Source organism: Macaca nemestrina, chromosome 3 (genome assembly GCF_043159975.1).
Source record: "Macaca nemestrina isolate mMacNem1 chromosome 3, mMacNem.hap1, whole genome shotgun sequence".
Lineage (NCBI taxonomy): Eukaryota > Metazoa > Chordata > Mammalia > Primates > Cercopithecidae > Macaca > Macaca nemestrina.
Window position 1 is genome coordinate 21,607,977 of NC_092127.1, and position 17,555 is coordinate 21,625,531.

A 17,555-nucleotide genomic window follows, 5' to 3' on the forward strand; every position below is an offset into this window, starting at 1 on the left:
ACATTTTCCCTGATAATCTGAAACAATAGATCTGTGCTTTCCTTGGGCTTGAAGCTCGAATTTATTTAACTCATATGAACTGAGACCTCCATTTAGAAAAATCATCATGAAAGCTGATCTTAAACTGGTGGTTCTCGTGGAACAGAAGAAGCAAATGCAAAACCAATCTTTAGAAATTCTCGGACACTCCAGAACAGAAAAAGATTCTCCCTAAAGAAACAAAAAACCAGACCCATCTCCCAGATGATATAGTGGACTCTGTAACAATCAGAATTGAAACCCCATGAATTTGAGATCATTAATAACAATCTAAGGGAATACTATGAAAAAAGTTAACAGACTTTTTAAAGAAAGCAAATAAAATTCTAGAAATTAAAAACTAAAAAGAGTAGCTAATAAAAAACTAAAAATGAATCAGTACATTGGGAAAATACATTTTAAAATGACAAAAATATTCCACATATGCAGATAAGAAATATATGGTATTTATATGGTAACATAAAGTTAGCAGACTTCAAAGAGTGAATTAGAAGGACAGACTTTGGTCTAATAGGATTTACAGTAGGAGAGAATGTGAACAATGTTGGAGAAACATTATTTCCAGTCTTCCAGAATATGTAAATCCTCAGTTATTTAGACAAAAAATATACAAGCCTGTTGACTACCACAGTGAAACTACAGAATACCAAAAATAAAGAAATCTATCTTAAAAGCATCCAGAGAATAACAGAGAATCTATAGAAAAAAGGACCAAAACAAACAAAATAATACCTCTCAATGTCAGAAGAGTTTTCTCAGAAGTTTCGATAAGGGCCAGAAAAACAAACAAACAAACAAAAAAACACTGAAGTTTTATTTGCAAAGGTTTGGGGAAAAATAACTAGAATTGATCCCAGAATTCTATAGCTATCTAAACTAATATTTAACAATGAGAAAATAATAAAAATATTCTCAGGAAAAGACTGAAATAATTTAACATTCATTTGTTATTTCCAGAAAAAAAGGAACTGTTAATGAATGTCCTTTTGAAAAAAATCACATTGAAATCAGAAACATAGAATTGGGCATTAGAAGAAAACTATACAAATAAACAATCACAAATAAAACTAAAGAAACACTAACTTATACAATGGCATAATAATGACTAATTTGGGGGAGTATAAAACAAGGTGGAATAAAAATACTGGGCAAAAATTATATGCACCTAGAAAATTTCCCCAGCTTTTATGTCAATTACAGGAAAAAACTTGAGATAAGAGATGTTATTGTGAACATAGGTTAGCAAGTAAGATAGAGTCCATTTCAAAGACTGACTCATTAAAAAAAAATTGTTATGGCCAGGCACAGTGGCTCATGCCTGTAATCCCAGCACTTTGGGAGACCAAAGCAGGTGGATCACAAGGTCAGGAGTTCAAGACCAGCCTGGCCAAGATGGTGAAACCCTGTCTCTACTAAAAATACAAAAATTAGCTGGATGTGGTGGTGGGCACCTGTAATCCCAGCTACTCAGGAGGTTGAGGCAGAGAATTGCTTGAACCCAGGAGACAGAGGTTGCGGTGAGCTGAGATTGTGCCACTGCACTCCAGGTAATACAGCAAGACTCCTCTCAAAAAAAAAAAAAAAAAAAAAAAAAAAGTCACATACGGGTCAAACCCAAGTCAGTCAAAGGGCTCAAACCCCTTGACTGTGACACAAATAACTGTGGTTCTGACCTCTGACTCAAGGGCCCACAAAGCTGAAACACATAGGGTCAATAATGATGAAGTTGCCCCCGATGGAGAATGTTGCGCAGGCCAAAACCATTGGAAATTCATTTGATTGAGGTGTGCACAGCCACTGTACAGGAAATCAACGTGCCATGCTGACTGATGCAGAGCCACTGTCTCCCTCACGTCCCCTGATCTTTTCCTTCCCTCTACCCCAACTTCTACTGCTTTCAGGAAAAAAGTGAGTGAAGGTGGGACAGAGATCTTCCTGTTCCCATTGTGGATTAGGGCCATGCACGTTTGCCTTTGTGGAGCTGGAGGACTGAAGGATATGTGAATTTGTTGGATGCGGGTGTCCATGTCACCATTCTACCTGGGCCCATCATCGGTGAAAGTACACCCACGGTGAAAGTACACCCAAATTCAAAGGATGGGTTTGAGCAAGGTTTGAAATGGAGAAGGAAACTCAAAAAACCTTATGAATGGAGACCTTTAGACTAGTATAACTTCCACTGTTGAAGGTACTTGGTATTCATGTTTATTTGTTTCTTCTGTGAATGCTCCTAAATACTGGAGGGCATGCTTTCCATGGGAAAACAGCAGATGTAAGAAGTGCTACTACCTATGAAGCCCCATAAGCCTGATGATCACTTTCAGGTACAAGTTTCTATGATAGATCGTTTGCTGATTGGAGCCTCTGGCAAGGGAGAGCAGTCTCTCAAAGATGCCTCTCGCTGTTTTAAACTTGTTGCCTTCCTGATACAATTCTGGGTATATCCCTTTTGAAAAGCAGCTACTGGCCTCTACTGGACTTTTAGAGAAACTGAATGCCTGATCCATGCAGGCCTTGTGACCCTGATGCCTGACATTCCCATATTGGAGTAGGTCAACTGGGACTCAATGAGTGGCAAGGTGGAAGGAAACCAGCCAGTCTCACCTGTCAAATAGAAGTGGTACATCGAAGAATCCAGTAGACCTGGACCCTGCAGTGTCTTGCATTTACATGAAAAAAAAAAAAGGTAGCTATTCCTTCGGGGGAAACTGTTGGGGAAATCAGCAAGCTGCTGATTCAATGGGGACCTCAATCTGTTGCCCTAAATGCCATGGCCTGGTTCACTGGCGATTCAGATGAGCTGAAACCAGATAGTGTCCACTGGGCTGCTGTGGCTGCTCAACTCAGAAACACCTGTGCAGAACCAAAAATGAATGACTATTGCCCCATGGGCAGAAATCAAGGCTATCATAGCTCTGAACAGCGTTCCCCTTGATAAACTCAATCTTTTTATTCATTCTTGGGCTGTTAGCTTTTCTTTGGGTTAACTCTTGGAAAAACACAAACTGCATATTAAACAGGAGTTTCCTTCTGTAGTCTGTGGGGAAAAATTGCAGGTGCTGATAACTTTTGTGTCCTTCTTGCAGCTGTCCACAGTAAGGGCTGATTCTCTGATGAGACCCACTGGAATCCAGGTGCTGATCCAGCCTGCATTGCTCAGATCCACAATTGCTACCTGGATTAATCATCAGACTGGGCATGTGGTAAAGCATTCTATGTTTCTGATGCCAAGGTTACCACCACTTGCCAATCTTGTCACTTTCGTCAAAGGTTGACTTGCATTTTTCCTGGCAAAGGAAATCACAATTCATAGGATATCGCCCCTGCAGTTCTGGCAGATGGATTGCTTCAGACTTTGAGCAGCTCATAGGCTCCTGCAGGTCCTCAGAAATGATAACACTTTGTCAGGTTACAATATTTGCTGTTTCAGTTCAATCAGCTGACTCCGCCCATCACTGTGGCCCATGAAAATAATCTGTGCCATGTTTTTGGCTTTCTAGATTACTTGAAGTCTGACCATCATGCAGTTTTATTAAAAATGCCACTCAAGGCTGGGCACGGCTCATGCCTGCAATCCCAGCACTTTGGGAAGCCGAGGCGGGTGGATCATCTGAGGTCAGGAGTTCAAGACCAGCCTGGCCAACATGGTGAAACCTCATCCCTACTAAAAATACAAAAAATTAGGCAGGCGTGGTGGCATGCATCTGTAATCCCAGCTACACAGGAGGCTGCTTGAACCTGGGAGGTAGAGGTTGCCGTGAGCCAAGATCATGCCACTGCACTCCAGCGTGGGTGACAGAGCAGGACTCTGTCTCAAAGAAAAATAAAAGCCACTCAACAATAGACTAAGAGTCAAGGTATTTGATGCTCTCCACCACCCCTAGGCTTCTGGTATTGCTGCAAATTGACCAGCTCAGTAAGACTTCTGACTCTATCTTCTTGACCTTCGTCTGGCCTACTTAGCTTAGCAGGGAAGTTTGGTTCTGGAATTCAATAGTTCCTGGAAAATATTAACCTCCTTTCAGTTTCTTGGAAAACGACCATGATGGAGGAAGAGGGTCATATAAGCCTATTTTTAAAATTTGGGATTTCACTCTGATCTTTTCTAAGCATGATGCTTCTTTCTTTCTCTTAATACTGAAACTGCCTTTGCAAAACTTACAACTGAGGCAATTACAGGGAAAGAGAGCTGGCCTGACTCCATCTTGCTTCTAACGTCCAAGCAGTACTTGTTTATTCCTGGTCATAGGTCAAACTAACTTTGGGAGGAAGTTAGGTTATAGTTTAACTTTGAAACAAAGACAGTAACAGCTCTTTTCTAAAACAAACCCCCTAGGCTGCCTTTGCAAGACTAACAAATTAGCTACAAGATGAGAAATTATGGTTTAGGAGTCTTGCAGCTGGAGGCTGTGACATTCTGAACCTCCCTAAATTGTTCCTCAGGAAAACATCAGTATTATACACTTGATCTTAGCCAAAGGGCTGGGAAGCAATACCACATCAGTATTATAAAACCTAGGCTGAGTGCTTGAGATATTTTGCAGACCCTGTACTCAGTGGATTAGCTGTCAACACCCAGGTTGATCAGCTGGTTCATCTGGTCTTGTGGCCCCCACCCAGCACCTGACTCAGTGGAGGACAGCTTTGACTCCCTATGATTTCATTTCTGAACCAGCCAATCAGCACTCCACACTTTCTGACCCCTACCCACTAAATTATCCTTAAAAACCCCAATCCCCCAGTTTTTGGAGAGACTGGTTTGAGTAATAATAGAACTCCCGTCTCCTGTACAGCTGTCTCTGTGTGAATTAAACTCTCTCTATTTATATTCCCCTGTCTTGATAAATCAGCTCTGTCTTGTCAGTGGGCAAGGAGAAACCATTGGGCAGTTACAATACCAACCTCAGGGTGTCCTGGTTGGCCTATTCTCTGGGTGGCAGCCTAATCAAAAGTGGACATAGGAATTCAAACTCAATTCTGGATCAGTCACTTGGATTCTCTCTGGAATCTCATCACCCCAGATCATAAGGATAAGGATCATTGTTTTGGGTACACTATGTGTGGGACATAATAGCTTTCTGGAAGCTGTATACAAATGGCTTTGTCCCTCTTGTACCTGACCATTCCATATTAAGGTTCTAGGTGTAAGTTGGAAATGATAGAAAAAAACTGAAGTTACACCTACTGGAATGGAACAGGTCAATTTTCTAGTGGTAGAGTAAGAACAACAACTGGACACAGTGGCTCATGCCTGTAATCCCAGCACTTTGGGAGGCCAAGGCGGGTGGATCACCTGAGGTCAGGAGTGCGAGACCAGCCTGGCCAACATGGCAAATCCCCATCTCTACTAAAAATACAAAAAATTAGCTGGGTGTGGTGGCACGCTCCTGTAATCCCAGCTACTTGGGGAGGCTGATGCAGGAGAATTGCTTGAACCCAGGAGGCGGAGGTTGCAGTGAGCTGAGATCGCGCCAGCGCACTCCAGCCTGGGTGACAGAGCGAGACTTTGTCTCAAAGAAAGAAAAGGAAAAAAAAAAAAAAAAAAAGAACAACAATCTTGGCACCTGGAGAGAGAATACGTAATTACACACACCATTTTGGCCTTCGAGGGCATTCGGGATTGCCTTAACTTACTGGCTAAGACTGTTACATGATAGGCTTGCCCTGAACTTCCTCCTGTGGGTCAGGTGAGGGGTACCTGGAGCTCTAGCATAGCGCTTGGAGTGAGTGACAACTTTAGATTAGGCCCTCTTGAGTAGTTGACACTTAAGCAAAACCTTGAAGGATGTGAGGGAATTCGCAGTATAGATGTCTGTCCTTGTAAGCCTGAGTGTTTGCTCCATTGAGAACAGTGGGCATTACTGAGAACTTGTGGAAGAAACAATTTAATAGTCAGATAACCTTGGTTCAAGTTTTACTTTTGGGCAAGTCAGCCCGGGCACTAAATTGCTTAACCAACAAAGTGGGTTAAATGAATGACAGAAACCAGCATATTTTAGACCGGATAGTCCCTGTTTTAGATGAAAAATGAGAAAATGAATTGCATCAATGCTGAATTTGAACTCCTTCAAGAATCATTGTCTGTTTGTTCTTCTTCCCATTCACAAGGGCATTTCATTGTTGCCTTGGTGTCACTGCATTGTTTTTAACTAGCGCTTGCTTTGGTGGGGAAGATCAGAAGTGACCTCATGAATTACTTTGATAAATATGTCAATCAGTAGAATTCCAAGTGGATTTTCAATTGAGTCTAGGGATTAATTTCTGCAATAGGTGAGGCAAAGCTGATGAAATTCAGCCACTCTGCACCAATGTAAACTGTCAAGTAAGAAGTGTTTATGGAGCCTGCTGAGAATTGTACTTCACTCAGCAGCTAAGAAAATGATTCTGTCAACTCTTGATTATTCTTGTTAATGAAAATTTAAAATATCATTGTTTAACATAGGGGCTAATGTATACATTCTCACCACAGAAAGGGAAAAGTAGCAGGAGATATACCTGGACCAGCTGGAAGAAGAAGTCCTAAATGTGAGCATTGGTAGATGTCAGGAAGACCTTACTGATGGTCAGGGACATTAACCTGGTGGCAGCCAGGGCAAGGAGTGAGGGAAAAGAGAAATCTAGGCAATTGGCGTAGATTCATTTTAACTACAGAGTGGATAATGAAAGGATGTTTTTCCTTTTCTTTAAAAAAAAAAGTAAATAGGCAGAACATAATGCCTTAGATGCACTGATTCTGTAAACGAAATGCCTTTTCTACGCCAGACCTAGGCTGAGCTCTGGAGGGAGAGCAGCAAATATTACAATCCCTGCTTTTCCAGGAGATGACAGTGTTCTTGGCAAGGTGTAAAAGTGAACCAGCACAACCCACTGGCATTATGCACAAAGACCTCTTAGAACCAAGCAGGAAACACAGAGCAGAGGGTGAGCCTGACGGACTGCGAAGGTTTCCAGGAGCAGTCAAAGCCTGCCTGTGTCTTATCGGAGGAACTGCAGTTAGATGCACCTTTACAATGTCATTCAATAAACATTAATTAAGCAATCTTGGTATGCTAGACAGACATTTGTGGTAAGCTCTAGGATGAACAAGAACCATCCCAGCTTTCAAGGCTTTAGACTGTGGTAAAGTGAAACAGATACAAACAAACTCACAGAGTTGTCATTAGTTACTGTGAGGAAGTTTGAAAAAGGATGTATTAGCAGCCCAAGTCTGTTCCACTTCATCTGGTGGGGGGCTGTGAGGTCTTGTGTCCAGTACCTGGAAGGATGATAGGTGTCCAGCATGTGGTATTGAAATCAGGTTATTGTAGATAGATAAAACACCGTGACTGGAGGTGAGGGGCAGCCATGGTGAATTTGAAGGACTACAAGTAGAGCAGTTCCATCTGGCTGCTGGTGAACGCTGTGTTAGGGAAGGGGAGAGGGGTGAAGATGGAGAGCAGGAACAAAGGAAGGAAGGCTTTGTGAGCCCTGGGAAGGCATTAGGTTTATTCCATGTGTAGGAATACGTGTAGGCAGATGGCTAGACATGAGCAGGTTGGGAGCCTTTGAGAAAGGAAAAGCTTGGGAAGTCTCAGGTCCAAGGGACCACCCACCATTTACATATTAATAGCGTCTCTAATGTTGGAATGGGTGGACAATTAGTCAACTGAGAGCAGAAAGAAAGAAAAAGGGCAAAGAAGAAATTCTTAAGAGATATACAGGCACAAGTACAAATTTGACTGCTGTAAGACCTTCCTGGGGTGGCGGTAATGAGCAACGCAGCCATTAGATAGAATTCGTAGCCAACACCTGGCCCACGCATGCGCACCGACCTGGGGTGGAAACTAGGCAGGTAAAAGGCAAGGGCTTATGGCAGAAGGAGAAAAACTAGATGAAGAAAAAAGGCAGAGACTTGAGACAGAGCGGAGACAGAGCGGGAAACATGAAGAAAAATCCAACGTTGTAAAAACCCAACCCAGGACTCTGCTGGCCCATTCTCTTTCAGCAGCCTGCTCTGCCTCATCTTTCAGAGTGTCCCATCCCTTTGAATAAACTCTCTGCTCCCTCTTTCCCTTCAAGTAAAGATTTCTGCTGTCTTTGAATTGTCACTTGGCCATTATCTTACTCCCAAGATGACTAAGGACTGAGGATTCCCCATACTTTTGAGTAACGCATGGAAACACGGATATTTGTAGGGAGAAACAAGATAAATATTCAAGGATTAAAGTGACAAAGTGATGTGTGAAAATTTAGATTTTGAGTCATTCTGGCCACAGTTTGGGGATAGACTGGAGTGGGAAGGGACTAGGGGTAGACAGGACCATTTAGGAGTTTCAGCATTAGCCTGGGCACAAAATGATGAAGATCTAAATCAAGACTGTGTAAGTGAGTTTAAAGAGAGAAATGTGTGAAGAGAAATAATTTACAGAACTTGCTAATTGACTGCAAATGACAAGGGTATTTCAGAGGAAAGAGGCAAACGTGACTTCCAGTTTTCCAGGCAGTGCAATTTAGTGTATCAGCCAAGGTTTTCCAGGAGGTATGAATTATTCAGCAAAACTGAGGGTTTAACAAACTCTGAGACTTTATATGTACAGTGAAAAGTTCTTCACTAGAGTATAAATTCTTTAGTAGATTTTAAATTCCTTGAGTGTAAGTACTTCATTTTAAAATTATTTTAATCTGCTTTAGCATAGTTTTGTAGAGCTTGATAAAGTAATGTTTTCAGGCTAAATTTAACCTGATATGTAAAAAGCAAAAAGGTATGTAAACTTTGGGTTAAAAGAAAAGTTATTTAAAAATGACATTTCTTGTCTGGGCATGGTGGCTCACGCCTGTAATCCCAACATTTTGGGAGCCCGAGATGGGCAGATCACCTGAGGTCAGGAGTTCGAGACCAGCCTGGCTAAATGGTGAAACCCCATTTCTACTAAAAATACAAAACATTAGCTGGGCATGGTGATCCATGCCTGTAATCCCAGATACTCAGGAGGCTGAGGCAGGAGCATCGCTTGAACCCAGGAGATGGAGGTTGCAGTGAGTCGAGATCATGCCATTGCACTACAGCTTGGGCAACAGGAGTGAAACTCCATCTCAAAAAAAAAAAAAAAACATTTCTTACAGCACTATGCATATTAAAACAATGTTAGATTACCAATGATACAACTTTTATAGTTTTTATATTCTCTTTCAGAAGAAAGCTAGTACTGGTGTCAGTGGAACATAGGCTGAGGTAACAGTTTATGTGGAAAAGAAGGTATAACTGGTCTTCTACTTTGGCTTAATTCAACTAAGGTCACTACTGGTAGTAGCTTTTGGATTATTAAGTCAACCTAAAGCTGAGGGATATCTTTTATTTCATCTATTATAGTTGTGCAAAGACTGGGGTTTAGAGGTGGAGTAAATTTACATGGACTAACTCTATAGAGAAATTTTTAGGCGAGTGTTTCATGGATGAAGCTCAGCTGAAGAACAAATTGTTGTTTCAGGCACTTTTGGCCTGAAGAGCTTTTGTTCTGAATTTGTGCTTTAAAGGCACAACAAAAGCAAGGAATCTTTAATGGTACTTTCTTTGAAATTAGAGTGTGATTACTTTAAAACACTATGGATAGTTTTATTGCCTTAAACTATTGTTAAACTGCCATTCTTTTTTAATGGTCTCCATAGCTGCATGCTGGTGAAAGGAAAAGCTAGTAGAGAATTCACTTTGGTTGAGAGTTAGGTGAGGACTTGCAGGAACTGTAGGAAAAGCTGTTATATTTTGACCTGGTGATCATTAGTATTTTATATGCCTTCCCTAAAGCTCTACACAGGCGCATTTCCAGCACAACACTTTAAGCCCAATTGGACCCACTGGCAATGTCAGGTTATCAAAACTTTTCATTTGGGGACACTGAATGATTTTGGGGAAAGAACTTGTGGTCACTGATCAGTGTGATTGTGAACATATCTCACACGTATATTTGTTTCATAATATAGATTTTATTCCTCGAAACGTGCTAGAGGAATATGAACTGTTTCTGACATATAATGATGTCTGAGATATCAGCAATCTGTGAGATTGAAAAAAAATAATACCTATTATCCACAAGTGTGGTTAGTTCTCAGGCGATTGCCCTAGAAATAGGTCAAGATAAAGTGACCTTACCCGGCCGTACATGCTCTGGTATGCCTCTGCAATCATCAGCCTTTGTGCATTGCAGCGCTGAGTCAGAATGTTGATCAGCATGTCTTTGTCACAGTCTGGAAAAGAATAATATTTGAAGATTAGTAAAGTTGCTACTTTGTAGTTGGGAAGAATCCATTATCTAACGATCATAACCAGTGTGCAAACATTATCCCTGATGGTATTTTACAGCAGGGAACAATTTTAACTAAAATTGGAAATCATGTAATGATGCTTGATGAAGCCTGGATCCTTCCTATCTCCTAGTTTAGTGCTATTACTACAAACTAGGCATTGAAGGAACATTCCTCAAAATAATAAAAGCCATATATGACAAACTCACAACCAACATCATACTGAACAGGGAAAACTTTCCGCCTGAGAACAGAAACAAGACAAGGATATTTCCTTATCCACTCCTATTTAACATAGTACTGGGAGTCCTAGCTGGAGCAATCAGGCAAGAGAAAAAAATAAAAAACACCCAAATTGGAAAAGAGGAGGCCAAACTATCTCAGTTTGCTGATGATATGATCTCACCATCTTATAGAAAACTAAAGACTCCTCCAAAAGACTCCCAGATTTGATAAATGACTTCAGTAAAGTTTCAGGATACAAAATCAACATATGAAAATCAGCAGCATTTCTATACACCAACAACAATCAAGCTGAGAACCAAATCAAGAACTCAGTTCCATTTATAATAGCTACCAAAAATAAATAAAATATCTAGGAATACATTTAACCAAGGAAGTGAAAGAGCTCTATAAGGGTAACTACAAAACACTGTTGAAAGAAATCATAGATAGCACAAACAAATGGAAAATTATTTCCTGCTCATGAATTGGAAGAATAAATATCACTAAAATTATTATACTGTCCAAAGCAATTTACAGGTTCAGTGCAATCACTATCAGCTTATCATGTCATTTTTCATAGAATTATGACAAACAATTCTAAAGTTCATGTGGAGTCAAAAAAGAGCCTGAGGCCGGACGCGGTGGCTCAAGCCTGTAATCCCAGCACTTTGGGAGGCCGAGACGGGCAGATCACGAGGTCAGGAGATCGAGACCATCCTGGCTAAAACGGTGAAACCCCATCTCTACGAAAAATACAAAAAATTAGCTGGACGTGATGAAGGGCACCTGTAGTCCCAGCTACTCAGGAGGCTGAGGCAGGAGAATGGCGTGAACCCGGGAAGCGGAGCTTGCAGTGAGCCGAGATCACGCCACTGCACTCCAGCCTGGGCGACAGAGCGAGACTCCGTCTCAAAAAAAAAAAAAAAAAAAAAAAAAGAGCCTTAATAGCCAACACAATCTTACACAAAGAGAACAAAGCCAAAGTCATCACATTACCTGATTTCACACTATACTACAAGGCTACTGTAATCAAAACAAGCATGGTACTGCTATAAGAACAAGAGAAAACAACTCCATTAAAAAGTGGGCAAAGGATATGAACAGACTTTTTTGTTTCCAAAAGAAGACATACAAGAAGCCAGCAAACATATAAAAAGTGCTCAACATCATGAATCAGCAGATAAATGCAGGTTAAAACCATAATGAGATACCATCTTACATCAGTCAGAATGACTATTATTAAAAAGTTAATGTCCGGGCACGATGGCTCATGCCTGTAATCCCAGCACTTTGGGAGGCTGAGGAGGGTGGATCATGAGGTCAGGAGATCAAGACCATCCTGGTTAACATGGTGAAACCCCGTCTCTACTAAAAATACAAAAAATTATCCGGGCGTGGTGGCAGACGCCTTTAGTCCCAGCCCGTCAGGAGGCTGAGGCAAGAGAATTGCTTGAACCTGGGAGGTGGAGCTTGCAGTGAGCCGAGATTACACTCCTGCACTCCAGCCTGGGCGACAGAGCGAGACTCTGTCTCAAAAATAAATAAATAAATAAATAAAATAAAATAAGGCAAAACAATAGATGTTAGAGAGGATGTGCAAAAAAAGGCATGCTGAAAGACTGTTGGTGGAAATGTAAATTAGTATGATCTTTATGGGAAACAGTATGGAGATTTCTCAAAGAACTAAAAATAGAACTACCATTTGACTCAGAAATTTCACTACTGTGTGTACATACTCAAAGGGAAAGTAATCATTATATACAAAGATATTTGCATTTATATGTTTATTGCATTAGCATTTATAATAGCCAAGATATGTAATCAACCTAAGTATCTATCAACAGATGATTGGATAAAGAAAATGTGACATATACATACCATGGAATACTACTCAGCTATAGAAAAGAATGAAATCTTGTCTTTTGCAGCAACATAGATGGAATCAGAGGCCATTATCCTAAGTGAAATAACTCAGAAACTGTTAATTACCATATGTTCTCACTGATGGGTGGGAGCTAAACAAAGGCTACACATGGACATATTGAGTAGGATAAAAGATATTAGAGACTCCAAACAGTGAGAGGGTGGAAGACGGGCAAGGGTTAAAAAATCACCAGTTGGGTATGTTGTTCAGTATTCAGGTGATGGGTACACTAAAAGCACAGACTCCACCAGTATATAATGTATGCATGCAACAAATCTGCACTCGTACACCGTAAATCTATAAGAAAATTTTGAAAGGAAAACTCCAGTCAAAAGCACAGGGGACTGAAGAGAATATACTGTCTCTTCAATTAGCTCTTATTCCACCAAAAATGGCTTCCTTGACCTTTAAGCTGATTAGTGTTTAAATGGGAGCAACATCTGATATCTGGATTTATGTCCCCACCTGGCTGCCCTGCATAACTTTGGGACACTGCTCTCTGCATCCCAGCTGCTCCAGCTCCAGCCTTGGTTAAAAGGACCCAAGATACATCCCAGGCTGCTGCTCCAGAGGGTGCAAGCTGGAAACTGCCAAGGCTTCCATGTGGTGTTAAGTCTATGGGTGCACGGACAGCAAGAGCTGAGGTTTTGGAGCCTTTGCCTAGATTTCAAAGGATGTATGGAAACACATGGATGTCCAAGCAGAAGTCTGTTGCAGAAGCAGAGCCTTCATGGGGAACCTCTACTGAGGTAGTGTCGAGGGAAAATGTGGGGTTGGAGCCCCCACACTGGGGCACTGCCTAGTGGAGCTGTGAGGAGAGGGCTGCCATCCTTCAGACCCTAGAATGGTAGATGCACTGACATCTTGCACCATGCACCTGGAAAAGCACAGGGACTCAACACCAGCCCCTGAGAGTAGCCGTGGGAGCTGAGCTCTGCAGAGTCATGGGGGCAGAGCTTCCCAAGGCCTTGGTCCACCTTTTGCATCAGTGTGGCTTGGATATGAGACATGGAGTCAAAGGATATTATTTTGAAACTTTAAGATTCAATTACTGCCCTGCTAAGTTTCAGGCTTGCACGGGGCCTTTAGTTACTCTGTTTTGGCTGATTTTTTCCCTTTGGAAAGAGAGTATTTAGCCAATACCTGTACCCCAATTATACATTGGAAGTAACTAACTTGTTTTTGATTTTACAGGCTCATAGGCAGAAAGGACTTGCCTTGTCTCAGATGAGACTTTGGACTGTGGACTTTTGAGTTAATGCTGAAATGAGTTAAGGCTTAGGAGACTGTTGAAAATGGGTAATTATATTTTGCAATGTGAGAAGAACGTGAGGTTTGTGGGGGGACAGGAGCAGAATGATATGGTTTGGATTCGTGTCTCTTTGCAAATCTCACGCAGGATTATAATCCCCAGGGTTGGAGAAGGGGTCTGGTGGGGGGGTGAATGGATCATGGGGGCAGATTTCCCTCTTGCTGGTCTTGTGATAGTGAGTGAGTTCTCATGAGATCTGGTTGTTTAAAAGTGTATGTCACACCTCCCCTTTCCTCTCTTCCTCCTTGTAGGAAGGCCATGTAGGATATGCCTGCTTCCCCTTTGCCTTCTGCCATGATTGTAAGTTTCCTGAGGTCTCCCCAGCCATACTTCCTGTATGGTCTGCAAAGCCATGAACCAATTAAATGTCTTTTCTTTATAATTTACGCAGTCTCAGGTAGTTCTCTATTGTAGTCTGAGAATTGACTAATATTGCATCTTTCTTGTTGAATAGAGAGATATGGCTTATAATGAACATATATTAAGGAGAGAGGATAATGGAGAAGGAAATCATGAAAGTACAAGGCATCTGTGTGCCTCTGAGGGATAGAGTGAACCTGTCATGCTTTTCATGGAACACCGGCCACCCTGTCTATCTCCTCCCTAATATAGACTGTTTCTGGTCTGTGTATCCTTCACGTCCTCATGTACCAACACACCAAGCTAATAGACCGGTTTAGTGCACAACTAGTTTGGATAAATTTAGGTGTAATTGTAGTCATAGTAGAGTCAGCAATATGACATTTACCTTTCCCTCAGCTTGACTAAAATTTAGACAGGTTTCTTCCCAACTACAGGTTCCTAACCTCCCTTTTATTAGAGCATTTATTTTAGAAAACATGCAATTTTAAATTCTTTCTCTGCGTCTTAAGAGACGTAAATCTCCTCCCAGCCTCTTGCAGTTTGACAACCCAAAATTGTCTTTCTCAGGAATATGGGAGCCATCCTTTTTAAATGTAATCACTGGGAAGATAGAAACTGTGTTTCCTATTTCCCAGTGTCTGTGTGAGGACAGGAACCTGACTTTGTTAAGTGCCAATTAGCAACCACAGATAGTCTAATCACATGAACCAATGCCCTCCCTCCCCAACATCCTTCAGTTCTTTCCTACTATCTCACCATACTGCTTAAAAACTCTCTTGCCTTTGTTTCATAGGATTTGAGTTCACTCTCTCTCCCTTCTTGCAATGGTCTTGATCCCTACTGCAGAAACTTCCTTGCTGTTTAATTCCATCGGGTATAATTTTTCTTTGACAAGGGGAGATATATAATGGAGATGGAGAGAAAAATGAATTGAAAAGCTAGAATGTTAACCAAATCATCTTTTTTGAAATTAAGTCCATCCTGGATGGGCTTAGGATCACAGGAAGGCTATGAATAAGGTGCTGAAATATCCAGTGAATGAGAACAAGTGTTAAGAATTCACTGGCCGGGCGCGGTGGCTCAAGCCTGTAATCCCAGCACTTTGGGAGGCCGAGACGGGCGGATCACTAGGTCAGGAGATCGAGACCATCCTGGCTAACAGGGTGAAACCCCGTCTCTACTAAAAAATACAAAAAGCTAGCCGGGCGACGTGGCGGGCGCCTGTAGTCCCAGCTACTCGGGAGGCTGAGGCAGGAGAATGGCGTGAACCCGGGAGGCGGAGCTTGCAGTGAGCTGAGATCCGGCCACTGCACTCCAGCCCGGGGACAGAGCGAGACTCCGTCTCAAAAAAAAAAAAAAAAAAAAAAAAGAATTCACAAAGATGCTTGTACCACTGAAAAGCAGGGGGAGCCTCAGGGTATTTTATGCACAGACAAATGGTCTGAAAGCTGTAACAGGAAGGGAGGAAGGCCTAGAACTGGCTTCAAAGATAGAAATTAATGGCTACTGAGAGAAAAGGCAGCCTCCACTGAAAAGGCATAGAGAAAGGTGATGTCTGCCTCAAGCCTGGTTAAGACTCTGAACTAAAAGGCAAAAAAAAAAAAAAAAAAAATAGCTGTAGAGGAATCTGTTAATGGCATGATGGACATTCTAAAGTGGACATATATTTAATAATAAATAGAAGATTTTAAAATTACTTTCTATGTCTTATTCTTACTATTATCACATTTATGAAATTATTATAGTCTTGTTTTTTGTTCTTGTTCTGTTGAGATTATCCACAATCTAGCCCTCTGAATTTCTCTCTTTTTAAGTTTTCATGGCAATTCTTGTTTATTTATTCTTCCAGAGATATTTTATATGAATCTCAATAATTGTATTATAATTTTTAAATTAAAATAACTGTAAATTTAGGAATAAATTTTGTAAGTGTTGTCTGTCACTTACATGATATTTCTGCCAACTTATTATTTAAGGTTATTTCTTTTCTAAATGACTTAGTAAAGATTTGTGGAGCTTTTTGCTAATGACAAGAAGCTTTATCTTGCTAAAGTTATTTATATTTGCACTTCTATTGATATTCTCATTTATGTTATTTTTGTTTTATTTCCTAACACATAATTGCTTAATTGAAGAAGTGATACTGATTTTTATGTTAACTTTGTATCCTGAAAAGTTATTGAACTCTCTTATAATATTAAAGTAACTTTTTATTAATCTTGAATTTCTAGATACATAATTTCTTCTTCATATAATCAAAGTTTTGATTTCTTCTTTGTAATCATTGTATGTTTTTCTCTTTCTTCTACTGCTTTAGGTCAGGGATTTCTAAATAATTCATCTTTTGCTGATTTTTAATGGAAAATTTGGGCATAATGAACTATCACAATTTTATCAAATTTTATTTTGTACAATTGACTCTTGTTGTGTGTGGTATATATATTCTACAAATTTGTCATGAACACTGAATTAGTAAATACTGAACTATTGTTCCCAGGGAAAATGCAGGGTTAGGTTTCTGCAACCCTATGGTTACAATACTTTTGTCAACTGAAATGTTGTTTGCATTATGTTTGTTTGCAAACGTCCTTATGAAACAAGCGTCTTGTTAGCATTGAAAACTACCCTTCCACATATCCTTCTCCTGTATGAACATTTAAGAGATATTTTTAAAGCTCTTCTATAGCCTTCTGATCTACAGACTTTTTCTAACCTGCCACGCGACACTACTTTCAAAAGAAAGCTGACCGCTTTGATAATTTTTATAAATTATTAATTTTGTTATCAGTTAGCATCTCACAAACCCACAAATTCAGCTATTTTTTCATCTTTTCCATACTTCATAATGTAGAATAGATGTTACTTCAGCATTTTCCAAACAGCACCATGCATATATCAATACATTTTCTATTCTTTTTTATGGATGTACTGTTTTATTAATTCATTAACATTAAACTCATGGCCAACAGTACTATAGCTAATTCTTGAACTTAGTTTATGTAACACACATTTTTTCTTGAATACTTCTTTTTGTGCATAGGAATACAGTAGGCAGTACTTTAACACTATGCTTAGGGCCATTTTAAACAGCACAATCACCAAGCAAAGCATACAAATGCAAAATTGTGTCACTACATAGACTGCATAAAGGATTTATTTACAGCATGAAAGCTGAAAGAAGACGGCAGAGGTCACCTTGTTTGATTTCAACTGAGAATATGCATTCTAGTGACTAAAATTTTTCACCTCTCTGCACTTGTCTGCAAATGACCATGAAATATCTGTGAATATTGATTTGGGGATTATAAAACAATTTTAGTGAGTAGATAAATTTGTAAATATAGCATTTGTGAATAATGAGAATTGACTGTATGGTCAAATAGGTAAAAGTGGTCTCCTAGGCAAGAAAATAAT

General features: G+C 40.3%; 1 protein-coding gene across 4 annotated transcripts in view; it reads right to left on the minus strand.

The window, feature by feature from the left end:
- The window catches only part of LOC105466763 (annexin A10), a 78,906-nt gene that overhangs the window by 39,834 nt on the left and 21,517 nt on the right, over window positions 1-17,555 (minus strand). For all 4 annotated transcript variants that reach the window (XM_071092853.1, XM_071092849.1, XM_071092852.1 and 1 more), the window contains exon 3: window positions 10,166-10,260. In XM_071092853.1, coding sequence (XP_070948954.1) covers window positions 10,166-10,260 — 95 coding nt within the window. The remainder of the gene's footprint in view (window positions 1-10,165; window positions 10,261-17,555) is intronic.